Source organism: Xenopus tropicalis, chromosome 2 (genome assembly GCF_000004195.4).
Source record: "Xenopus tropicalis strain Nigerian chromosome 2, UCB_Xtro_10.0, whole genome shotgun sequence".
Classification (NCBI taxonomy): Eukaryota; Metazoa; Chordata; class Amphibia; order Anura; family Pipidae; genus Xenopus; species Xenopus tropicalis.
The window spans coordinates 141,597,162-141,610,146 of NC_030678.2; the positions used below are offsets into that span (position 1 = coordinate 141,597,162).

General features: G+C 40.7%; 1 protein-coding gene across 1 annotated transcript; it reads right to left on the reverse strand.

The window, feature by feature from the left end:
• Positions 1 to 1,486: 1,486 nt before the first annotated feature.
• endoul2 (endonuclease, poly(U) specific like 2) lies at positions 1,487 to 11,141 on the reverse strand. The gene is made up of 7 exons (XM_002933689.5): positions 11,026 to 11,141; positions 10,374 to 10,539; positions 7,803 to 8,005; positions 6,859 to 6,972; positions 6,578 to 6,684; positions 4,510 to 4,652; positions 1,487 to 1,649 (listed from the first exon to the last, which is right to left on the reverse strand). Exons 1-7 carry the CDS (start codon positions 11,099 to 11,101, stop codon positions 1,538 to 1,540), a joined length of 921 nt encoding a protein of 306 aa, XP_002933735.1. The 5' UTR covers positions 11,102 to 11,141; the 3' UTR covers positions 1,487 to 1,537.
• Between the last annotated feature and the right edge of the window lie 1,844 nt (positions 11,142 to 12,985).

Here is a 12,985-nt window from a genome sequence, read left to right on the forward strand (position 1 = left end):
CAGACCAAGAATCAGCCCCGTGTGGCAATAGCCTCATAGTCAATGTTCCACATGAACTATCTGAATGTGTGTGTTTTTGTATGTGTATATAATAATAGCACCTAGCATAGCCAGATATATTAATCATTGGAACCCACAATTAAGTGCAAAGTAAAGAGGTAGAAAAGCTGATGCAGGTCTCATTTACATGCATTTGGCTCCCACCAAGTCCACTGTGCTGGATTTCTGGCTCTACTGAATCCATCGTTTTAGAGACCATCATGTTAGCTATTTTGCTCCCTTTGCCCCCAAACATTTAGATTACTGGGTTGTGCCATGCACAGTGGCTATGGACTTCTTAATAACCTCATTGTAGATGATATATGGTTCCTCTCACTTCCACTGCTTTGGACTGTGGATACTGACAAGTCAAGTTCATTAAGGTCCTGGCTCCTGAAAGGCCAATTACTGTATATATGGTTTGTGGCTTCCGACAGTCACCATGTTCACCTGGCCTTGAGTGTATGGCATCTGACTTTTCCCAAACATTTGTATTTGTTCAATTCCTCTGTTTAACCCAGTCCCCCTAGTATTTACTTTACGTGATGTGTTCTAGCTGCTTGTATTTTTTTCTTGTTGGCTAACAAGATTTCCTCTACAGATGAAACCTATTATATGTCTCCTTTGTTTATTGATTTTTAAGCATCAGTTTAAGTAGCAGATTCACTCCTGCAAACTCCTTCAAACAGTCCATTTGTTTAAGAAACAATATAATTCACTTTTATTTACCCCCCCTTTGTAGAGAGGATTTATAGAATTAATCTGCAAATATTTATTCTATGTTCATTTTTTAGAAGCAGTGGAAGGTGCCTAGCTCCTGTTATGATGAAGCAAAATTAAATCTGTTCTGTAGACTCCAATCAAATTCTATCCCCTGTGGCCAAATAATTATGATAGAACGCAGCCTTGGCAAGTAGTACTATTGGAACAGAGCACCTATTAGACATGAGGTACGTTTGTAATCAGCAAGGAAACATAAATGTATTTTTTTTTGTATCCTTATTTGCTCAGAAAACAATATCTGTTTAAAGAGCAGCTTTAAAAATTAGATTTATGAGTGAATATATATGTCGTATTGTCTTTAAAAACAAAGGGGCCCAAAATCAACTGCCTTGTGAGTATACATAAGTATATATACACAATATCTTGCAAATTATATACATATAAACACTGATTAGTCATCAGTTATAATTTGTGCTCAGTGATGTAATTTCTCTCCCATGACACGTGTATTGTAATAGTGTAGCCTCTGTTGTAAATATGAGCATATTAGAAGTAATCTTGGAATTCCATGACATGTATATGGACATGGAGCACCTCCTTAAGTTATAATATCCTTATATTTTACAATAGGGGCACGTTATTCACTATATATTGAATAACCAACAAGGCAACAATATGAGCTGCACCAACCTGCCATCTGGAATAAATAAATGGGCAGACATCATGCTTTCCATAGCTGCAGCTTTAATTGCACAATTAAATCAGATCATTATGTCTAAATATTGGGGTAAGAAGAAGCCACGTATCTCTTTCCATTTCCATAGGTAGAGTTGGCCCAAGTGTAGGTTTGAATTTGGAAAGTGGAGCCACCCATCTGGACTGTGCACCTTGAATCAAAACAGAGTTTAAGTTAATGATAAAAAAGTAGAAGCATTAATGAGTCAGAATCTAGAATAGCTTTGCTTTAAAACAAAATGTCCCAATTTTTACATCTGATCATCACAGTATATAATATATATACATATATAGTCTATAACAGTGCTGTCCAACTGGCGGCCCCCCTCTGTGTGGCCCCCCACCTGTCTGGCTGCTTTGATGGCTTACCTTTGAGTAAGCATTAAATGGTATCAGTACTGAGATTAACTGCCCCCCTGCATGGTTCCACCTCAGATTCAGGCTGTAATCCCTCTGCATTGTTTAAAAATGTAATCCCCTATGTTTTTCACACCTTTTAGTTTCTGCATTGTTCAACCCCTGCAGTGTTCACACCTCAGGCTCAGACTGTAGTCACTCCCATTGTTCACTTCTTCACACCTCAGACATAGGTACTGTAGGCAGAGTATGGCACATACAGCCAGCATAGGGCAGGTAGAGTATGACACACACAGGCAGCATAGGTCAGGGTGGGTATGGCACACAGGAAGGGTAGGGCAGGCAGAGTATGGCACACACAGTCAGGGTAGGGCAGGCAGAGTATGGCACACACAGGCAGCATAGGGCAGGCAGAGTATGGCACACACAGGAAGGGTAGGGCAGGCAGAGTATGGCACACACAGTAAGGGTAGGGCAGGCAGAGTATGGCACACACAGTAAGGGTAGGGCAGGCAGAGTATGGCACACACAGTAAGGGTAGGGCAGGCAGAGTATGGCACACACAGGAAGGGTAGGGCAGGCAGAGTATGGCACACACAGTCAGGGTAGGGCAGGCAGAGTATGGCACACACAGGCAGGTTAGGACAGGCAGAGTATGGCACACACAGACAGCATAGGACAGGCAGAGTGCTGCCTGTGTGTGCCATACTCTGCTTGCCCTATGCTGCTTGTGGGAGGTGAACCTGGCAGGGGTTTGTTGTGGGAGTTTGTTAGCAGTTGGAAATAGCCATTAAATGGTCCCAAGGGTGTGTAATTATGTACTGGGGGTTGCTCTGCTATCCACAGGGGAGGAGGAGGCATATGGAATTTAAGGGTATATCTTAATATGACATAATTCTTTCACATATGAATGATGGTTGATATCCCCACAGTAAGGACCAAGCATTTGGGATTTTGCTGTGCTACCACCATTGTGATAAAATGGGTGTGGTTTGAAGTGGGTGTGGTTTCAAAAGGGGGAGTGGTCAAAACTGGCTTCCATTAGCGGCCCTCCACCATGTATGCTAGAGAAATTTCGGCCCTCGGCACCGTAGAAGTTGGACAGCACTGGTCTATAATATTGAATGCTCAAGGGGTAGCAGGTATTTAGGCTGGCCTCCTCCACAGCCAGTGTATAAACCCACGTAGAAAATAACAACCATAATATCTGTGTAGTTGCAGTGGGGTGTTCTCAGTAATTGTCAGGTCCTGTTTTGTGAGTCTTGAGCGCCACATTAAAAATTTGGAACACCCCACTGCAACTACAGGGGTATTATCGTTCATTGTCACTCTGAACCCCTGGTGACCAATGTCAGGTGAGCAACACAGTAATCCTTTCTAATTAATTAAAGGAGAACTAAAGCCTAAAAAGAATATGGTTATAAATCTGAATTAATTAACTATTAGCCTTATATTGTTATTTTCTTGTGTATATATGTATATATACAGTACATTGTGCGTTGAAATCTAATGACAAGTGACAGATAGCAATTCGGAGCTTGTGGCTATGCTCTTTAAATAAGCAGAAAAGAAGATGGGGAGCTGCTGGGGTCTGGAGGTATCTTCAGAGGTAAAGATATTCACTGCTAAAGGGCTCTGGTGCAATTGTGCTGGTATCGCATAACTATTGGCCCACTGTTTAAGCCTCTCAATCCTTGGTGGGGTTGAAGCTGCCTATTATACCTGGCGTTACTATCTCTTACTGCTACAGTAAGCTAGGTCAAGAGCATCCTTATTCTGGCTAAACCGTGCACCATTTTTTCACTAAAGTACCTATTCACTGAGTCTGGTGCTTAGCTCTCAACAGGAGAATTTTTACCTGCAGCAGTCAACCTGATGCCCCTAGTAAAGTGCCAATAACTTTCCTACTTTGCCTAATGGTAGGGGCACAATTGACTCCCTTTTCTTTCCCCTTCTAGCTAATAAGGTCCTTAGCTGTTCTTTCCCTCCTTTTACACCTTTCTGGGTCTTTTTAGTTTAAGTTACCCTTTATAATAAAACATGTGGTCAGGGGCACCCAGTATTGCAGATCCAGTATATAAAGCATTGCTGCATCAGCCATAGTTCCAAAAACATCTACAATAGCTATCAAGTCTTGAATGACTTGATTTATAAGAGTTTCTAAGAGTAAATAGGCATTCTCGACAAATCTTATCTAAAGTGGTCTTTAAAGAGGGCTTCCCAAGCCACTGGTCTGGATACCTCAAAGGGGGCATCCATACAGTTCAGAACCCACTGTTCTAGTGGCTGGTACCTGGAATTACATCAGTGGCATTACTACCGGGGGAACAGCGAGTGCTGCTAGGGTCTGCCAAACTCAATGCTCTGATCGCCCCTTCTGGATGCCCAAAGGTGAGAGTAAGCAACATCTTCCAGCAGGGGGCCAGATTGGGGGGTAGGTGTAGTTCCTTTTTTGTGCCCATGGTCCAGTAGTTACGCAACTGAATTACTACTATTTTACACTACTGTATCCCCATCTAGTGTCAAACATGAACAATACATTATAATACAACCTTTAACAATTTTCACCCCTTTACAGGTAGGCTTCAGCAAACATGTCATCTATATTTACTCTCCTGAAAATAAGTTCCTTTATAAATAATAAAAGATACTCACAGGCTATCAGGGCGGGTTACATAGCATAGAGTGTACATAGCAATATCAAACTCAGGGCTGGAACCAACAAAGAAAGATCCAATGGTTTTCAGGTAAGTATTCCATTTCAGTTGGAAAGCATAAACATCTGGATAACCAGTCCACTGGGAAAATCACAAAAAAATGAAGTAAAAAAAAATTATTAAAATTACATGGGAACAGGGCCCTATTTATATACTGCAATTAAGCATTTTTTGGCAAAACAAAACCACCTATTTAAAATGCAGTGTAAATTGTTCTAATGTTGCTCTGCTCAGGAAAAGATCAGAAACCTCAGATGACTTTTATCATCTATTTGCTGAGCAGAGAAACATCAGAAGAGTTCTCTCTTTTCCTTCTGAAAGCATATCTCTCCAATTGTACAATTAAGGTGGCCATAAATGCTAAGATCGAGCCAAGTGAGTGGATCTTCTCCCGATATCCCCACCTACGGGTGGGTGATATCAGGCTGATGCGCCAGTGCACACAGGGTGGGCGGGTGGGGGGGGTTACGCAGTGGATGGGCCAAGTCGACCAGGTTGCCTAGGGCGCCTTGTGCCCACTAGGGATGTAGCGAACATCGCCAAAAATGTTCGCGGACCCGTTCGCAGACTTTCGGCAAAACTCGCGAATATTCGCAAACTTTGCGAACCCCATAGACTTCAATGGGAAGGCGAACTTTAAAACCTAGAAAAGCCATTTCTGGCCAGAAAACTGATTTTAAAGTTGTTTAAAGGGTGCCACGACCTGGACAGTGGCATGCAGGAGGGGGATCAAGCAAAAATTTATCTGAAAAAAACGCAAAAAAAAAACGCCAAAAAAACGCCAAAAAAAAAACAGCAAAAAATAACTAAAGAAAAAAAAAAAAACGCAAAAAAATAACGCAAAAAAAAAAACGCCAAAAAAAACGCGGCGAACCCAAAATGGCGAACATCGCCAAAAGTCCGCGAATTTGCGAGAACGCGAACACCCGATGTTCGCGCGAATTAGTTCGCCGGCGAACAGTTCGCTACATCTCTAGTGCCCAGCACTGGTGTGGATGTAATATGCACCTCAGATTGTAAGCTTCACAAGGACAGAGACTGATGAAAATGAATCTGTGTAAAGGTCCCCATACACGGGCCGATTCTAGCTGCTGATATCGGTACCTTAGACCGATTCGGCAGCTAATCGGCCTGTGTATGGGCAGTACTGACGGGACTGCCTGACCAATATGTGGCCTGAAATCGGCTAGATCTCGATCGGGCATGTTTAAAATCTAGTTGGATCGAGGACCGATGCCCTGCGGCCAAACGATCGAATTAGCCTTGATTCTACCGATATCGCACACCCGTAGGTGTATGGTGTATGGGGACCTTTACTGTGTTATAAAAATTCCCCAGTTCAAATTGTCAGTAAGTAAAACTAGGTGAGATAACAGCGGTTGATTTTGATCCAGAGCAGAATTAGTAGTTTTGTTTTCCACTATGGTATGTGTAAAATGTGATGAAATATTGCCACTCTGTGGTGAGACACTGTATGACAGACAAGCAAGCAATGAATTTAGGTGACCATTAAAGGGCAAATTATTTGCACCATTGGAGGTGCAGGCTAATAGAGTTCATATTCTGGTTGGTGTAAAAAACCCTCGCCCCTAGTAGGGGAAACACTTTTCATATTAACCTTGAACATATATATCCTAGGAATGCATAAAAAATCCATTAGGTCAAATCACCCTGGAACTGCATTATCTGAAAAAAAGTTGCTTTCAGTTATCATCATCATCGTCATTAATTGATATAGTGCTAGTAGGTTCCGCAATGCTTTATAATAATGTATAACAATATCAGTGGTACAGTAAAACGATAGTAGCCTTCATCATCACCCTTAGTAAGGCAGTAATGCCTTACAGTACAGGGGTTCTACATTTTATTCTGGCCAGTGTCAATTTGTAGGGTTTCCTGTGATTGTGTGTGATGCCTCTATCCCTGCTTCACATCACTAGAAACCATGGACCCTGGATTGCCATAATAGTAGTCCACCTCTGCTCCACTGTTTAACTCATACTTACTACTCCATCAGAGGTATAGCTCAAATAGTTGACTTGGCCAGACTTCTCCAGCAGATAGAGCTGTACCCAGCTGTGAAGACCTGATATCTTACCCTTGTGGATTTCACCTGTTTAAACAAAACACCGGGTTACTGACGTTTTTTTTAACTCTGCATCTTCATTAGTTAGGATCTAGTACAAGTTACTTGTTTATTATTACAGAGAAAAAAGTAAATATAAGGACTATGGATGTTCTTGCCTACTAAAACATCATTCACCAGCACCAGTTAGTAACTACTCACCATGGAAAACATGCTCAAAGCCAGAAGAGTCCAAGGGGCCACTGGTACGGGTGTACAGACCAAACCACATCTCTTTGAGATCAGTCTTAAAGCTGGCAGCTGTGCTGTAATACCCTGTGCAAAAAGTCAGTAGGTCACATCTTCTCATCTTCAGATTGCAAACCACTGCACAATGTATTTGTTTTATAAAGTTACTTCTTTTATGCCCATAAACGATGGCTTTACCGAGAGCAATATACTTATATATCTTGTGTGATGTATTTGCTCATCCCTACTTATGAGGTTTAACTTCAGCTGTTGCCTGGGTTTGTTGGGAAGAGGGCATTGTTCCCCATCAAATAGGTGGGCATGCCCTGGTGGAAAATGTCTGTTTCCTATTGGCCAGCCATGGCAGGTGTGTTCTATAGTCTATAAAAGAAAGGGATCCCAGGCTTTGGGCTCCACTTGCTGGAAAAGGGTAAATGATGGCTATATTTAGGACTTCTTCCTGTAATAGCTCCCTTTAGGCAACAGAGCCAGGCTTATACTAGCTAGGAATAATAGTACCTCAGATGAAATTAAATATAATGTGCAAATGATATATAATATATGTAATATAAAATAATAGTAATACTAATTTTAGTAACCTATGGATGAGAGTCTGCCATATCATGTTAAAAATACAATTGTGTTTTTAAGAATCACTGGTGCCCCTGCCACTGAAGATCTATGATGTGTGTGCAATAATCAGGTTACAGGCACTTTCCTCCAGTATTACAATGTGGACCCACCTGATAATCATCTGTGCTGCATGTTATTCCAGGAAAAGAAGTAACCTGGTCTAAATAGTGTTACAGATACATGATAAATGACAAAATGCCATATTGTGACCCATCTAAATTATCTGCCATGGGGAGAAGTCCTTAATGTATCTTTGGAAAGTCCTATGTAAAAACCAGTGTTACCTTTAGAGATGAAGAAGTTAGATAGTTTAGTGATGATTGAGGTTTTGAATATCTCATCGATAAAAGCATTTTGCTCTTGTACTTCAGCCGTGGGCACAGATTCTGCAGTACCAGTTATCTGGACATAATTATCAAGCAAAGCCACAAGCTTGGCAAAGGTTGGCCGAGCAAACAGTTTGGCTTCATTCACATAACTGAATAACCTAAAAGAAAGGATAAAACATGAGTCTACCTTTAAGGTCAGAGTAGATTGAAATTGAATGTATGCTGTTTCCTGTATGTATTTCTACCCTGTAATTTAGCTGTTGCTCATCTGGATACTTCCCCACAGCAACTTGCTTAAAGTCTGCATGCATTTAGACCTCAAAGGAGGGCCCTGCATTCCCAACTGCTGCCAAACTCCCTCGACGTATGTCACAAACAAGACTTTCTCAAGGTCTAAATGCATGCAGGCTTTTATCAAGTGCTGCCTACTGGAGTTGTTGGAGAGCTGGCTGTGAGATGGAACTGTCGCACAAAAAAACAAAGTCAAAAATCTGTTTTGAAGCAAAGGAGGATTCTCCGGGGAAGGAAAGAGACATCTACCATTGACATGATCTCGACACGTTTTAGCTGGCGAATGGTCGGATTTGTATTTTTAGCTGTTTTGTTGCATAGTAAATCTCAAAAAATATGTAACTTTCTGTGACTTTAAGTGCTAAAAAAAACAACTGTTAGTAAATGACCCCCTTAGACACAAGTTTTTATTCACCTGATAATTTCTGGTTGATTGTATTGCTTGCCCTAGACACATACATCATATTAGCCTTCATTTTGTACAGTTTGTTTGCCTTCTTTGTCAGATATGCTGACAAACTAAGTCAAGAGCCAAGAGTTGATATAAAATAGGAGAAGATATGCTAAATATTACCTGATATCAGACACTAGGATAAAACTAAGCTAGAACTAAGACAATGCTAGGTTATTTGATTTTTATATATTACATGTGCTAAGATTGTCAGTATCAGGAATATATTCTTCCTATAGTACTAGCTGTGGGTCGTGTTACCTGATTTGTATGGCTCTTTACACATCTGCTAGACACATGTACTATTTCTAATACTTAGCTAAAAGTGCATAAACCCTGTAAAGAACGTGGCTGCCACAAACACAGCAGTTAGGAAAATTAAAGTAAAGATGTCAGCGCAATGTTTCATTCCTCACCCCACCTGTACTTGCTATATGATAGTATAGGTGGTCATGTTCCTTACTAAAAGCAGAACAGTGATACAAAATAGACATTAATGAAACACACACACAGCAAAACCCGCAGTTGCTTTGAGCAGCAGTGGCTCTGTTTGTTAAGGGAAGCAAGGACTGCCTGTACAAGGAGGGTTCCACAAACAAGGTGCCGTACTGTAGGGGATAGGAAAAATTTAACCCAGTTTTTGCACCACTATCCACTTTTTAACCTACTGCTTAAAGAACAAATAGATAAGCGCAAAATAATTCTCCTGGTGCAGAATTTCTAATACAAGAGGGTTGATTCACTAAAGTGCGTTAAAACGTGCGCTATTTATAGCATGCCTTAAAAATTTTATCGCGTCTAATTTTTGGCGTTTTAACGCACGATTCACTAAAAGTATATTTGCGTTAATTTAGACGCGATGCTGTTTGCGTTATTTAAGTCGCGAAGACTATTTTCGTGCAGTATTCGACGAAACACGCTCTAATTTACGCGTGCACTCTACTTGTCGCGCGTGCTTATGAACACACGAGCGATACTTTTCGCGCGCATGCCATATTAGCCATACACAGCATTACGCTCGTAAAACTACTTTTTTTTAAAATGCCCATTTCCCTGCAAACTGGAGGCTACATCACTCTAGGGCCAACACAGACTTGAATAAATCCCACTGCAAAGTCCATATTGTGTTGCCAAAAGCTCATGAACTGTACTTTTCTATAATTACCGCCTGCCCCAAGTAGGGGTTAATTTTCGTATAGACTAATGCAATATTTAGTGCGTCTAAGTGTTTGTGAATCATGCGTTACTATTATTTTTGCACGCTAATTAACGCAATGCGGTAAAATTAACGCATGCGGTTGCGCACTAATTACTGCACGTGGTCGCACTTTTTTTTGGGTCTATTTTAACGCAAAAAAGCATGCGATATGTGTTATTGCACTTTAGTGAATCAACCCTAATGAATCTTCCATTTTAATGCTCGTGAAAAATTCTTTTATATAAAATTTTACTGCTAGTGAAATATTCCTTTATATAAAATGGAAGATTCATTGTATTAGAAATTCAGCACCAGGAGAATTATTTTGTGCTTTCCCACAGAGCTTGTTTTTAAAGATTGTGCAATGGTTCTGCAAGGTGGCCTTATTTAGTGAGAGCTACAAGCAACCCTATTCATGTCAGTATAAAGCACTGATTGGACATTCTTTTACTCTATACTAATAAACTCAAGTAACTAGTTCCAAAATTATCCATGCATTCTCTTTAGCCAATCAAAAAGTAAAAAAAAAGCATTTATAGATACAGTAAAGATAAAAATTTGTAAAAAATGTGATCAAGTAACTTACTTTTGACTGGCATAGTCCGTTCCTGAGGTACTCTGGGAGCTGGTGGCTTTATATTGCAGATTCAGGTTAATGTCCCCGCTTGCAGCCTTGTTGGTATCAGCTGCATAGAACTGCTCAGCCAGACTCTGAATTTCAGCATTTGTAGCAGAAGCACGAACATTCTTTCCTGGGGAGATAGAAAACAAACTGAAATCTAAAGAACAGTGGAGTTGCTTAATGTTGCCTAATGTTTAACTTCCCTGTATTTAACAACAAAGCAATTCTCTTGCAGTTTACATAGCTGCCCTAGATATTCCCATGTGCTTTGGGTATTTACTTTATGCACTGCTATACGGTTCTGTTCTCACAGATGCTCTGTCAGCTGTAACTTCTCTTTCTCTCTATTACACTCACACAAAGGAGCTCAAACACAAAGTTAGCAAGGGAACTCTGTAATGTAGATTTGTCATCTGGAATCATACCCAAAGTAACAAAATTAATCAAGACATCAAGGGGTCTCCCACTATAAATGGCATATTTCCTAATAAAAAAGGTGATAACCATGAAAGCTTCTGCAATAAGCTTTAGACAAAGAATCAGTATTTATCACAAATGCATGCTATTTTATTCAGTAAATAATCTGTGATTGACTAAGAAAATATTAGGGTCTCACTGGGTTCAGGCAGGATGCTGGCTCCAGAAATCAGAGAGGGCAGAAGGCACAAGAAAACAAGATAGACCTTCATCATGGCAAGCAGACAGTTCCCTTTTCCAATGCATTCCCTGCACTTTTAAGTGGCTTTTAAAGCTTCTCTGTCAGTGACATCATGTGGGCGGCTCACACAGACTCCTCCTTCACTTACATACTATACCAGGGTGATAGTGAACTCCTTGACTGGGCACTGAGGGTTATAGTGAACTCCGTGACAGGGCACTGAGGGTGATAGAGAACTCATTGATTGGGAACTGTGGGTGATAGTGAACTTGTTGACTGAGATGTTATGGGTGTTGAAGGGAATGGGATCTATGCTGCATCATGTGGAATGAGATCTGTGGGAATTATGTAGAATGGGATTTGTGAGAGATTACAGTATGGAATGGGATCTGCAAAGGAATATGAAGGATGGGATCTTTGAGGGGTTATGTAGAATGGGATCTGTGGGGGGGTATGTGGAATGGGATCTGTGGGGGGTATGTGGAATGCTCGGGAGGTACCTGGGGGTTTCCAAATAAATTTAAAGGATCTTTCTGTAAAGTGGATTTCCACACCTAAAGACTTTAAACATTCAAGCTTGCCACCTCCAACAATCAGCGCTGGATCATTAGCTCTCCTGCCTTAGCAAAACCATCCAAGTTTCTGAGTATCCTCTCCTGTAAGTCAGTTCCTGCCTTGCCCTGCTTTGCTTTTGACTCCCTGGTTGCTGACCCCTGGCCCGTTACTGGATTTCTGCTTGTGCTTGCTGCCTGCTTTTGTGCTTGTTTTTGAACTCTTTTGATTGCTGCCTGCCCAGAACAATTGCCTGTCCCTCAGAATTGTTTTCTGCCTGTTCCATTTTTTTTCAGTTTTTATTAAACCTTTGTTCAAAAGCAGTTTGTGTCAAGCCTTTGTAGTGTTGGCAATTACAACTACACAGCCCATCGGCTCCTTATGAACAGTACAACCAACCTTTCTGACACAGTGATCCAACCCCTGTTGTTGGAGGAGGCAGGCTTAAATAGCCCCTTAATTGGGCTATTGCTAGCTGCTGAATCATGGGTGTGGGAAAACAGACAGGAGAAAAGATATGTAGATAAGCTAGTAGGCTACAACCACATGATGAAATTATTTATCTATAAAGCTATTTTTGGAGCAGAGTGCCTGGTTAAACAAAAACTGTGGTCCCTAAGGATTTTTTATACCCAAGTTATGCAGGCAGTGGGCTCTTACCCTGTGGGCTCTGTCCACCTAAATAAATACAGACAGTGTACAATAGGAAATCAAGCCTTTAAGACTTACCTTATTATTCTTTAGAGTTCAGTAACATAGATTCATTCAGTACATAGATTATTGTGTACACTTTTCAACTGAGGGGGAGCAACCATGGTTTCTCTGAAGTGTCATCCAAAGGTCAAACCATTGTTTAAGAGGTAGAACTTTTTACTTTTTATTGATTATTTGGTTAAGATGTCCCTTCATCCCATTGGCTAAGATATACAGACTAGGATATTTCATTTTTTTCATTAGCAGCTTCCTTGTATTTCTGAGGATAAAGGCTGGAGACTCCTGGCTACTATGTTGAGCTGTGTAAAATGCAAATAAGAATGAAACTTAGTAAGAGAGGCAGTCGTAGCTGTTAATCTGGCACTGTCAGAAAAGGTGCCCCTAGAGTTTCTACAGCAAGCCAAACATGATATTTGCCTCAGGAAAACAGGCAAAGCAGTAGGAGGCATTAGGTAATTGTATTAATTTGTATGGTGACTATGCATACATACCTGCAAGTGTATGATATCAATATCATTTAAATGTATGAATGTACATAGTGCACAAGATATCTGTATAGATTTAAACAGTGAGTCAGTCAGATGTTAATTAAGTTCCTTAAGTTGGGAATGCTTTGAAGTGCCTGTGTGGTGGTTACCTTGGTATTATATGG

Coding starts and splice junctions, on each gene's coding strand:
- endoul2 (XM_002933689.5), bottom strand. CDS start 11,101: ATGATGAAGGTCTATCTTGTTTTCTTGTGCCTTCTGCCCTCTCTGATT. Junction 10,540..11,025: donor CAGCATCCTGCCTGAACCCA/GTGAGACCCTAA, acceptor CTATCTCCCCAG/GAAAGAATGTTCGTGCTTCT. Junction 8,006..10,373: donor ACGGACTATGCCAGTCAAAA/GTAAGTTACTTG, acceptor CCTTTCTTTTAG/GTTATTCAGTTATGTGAATG.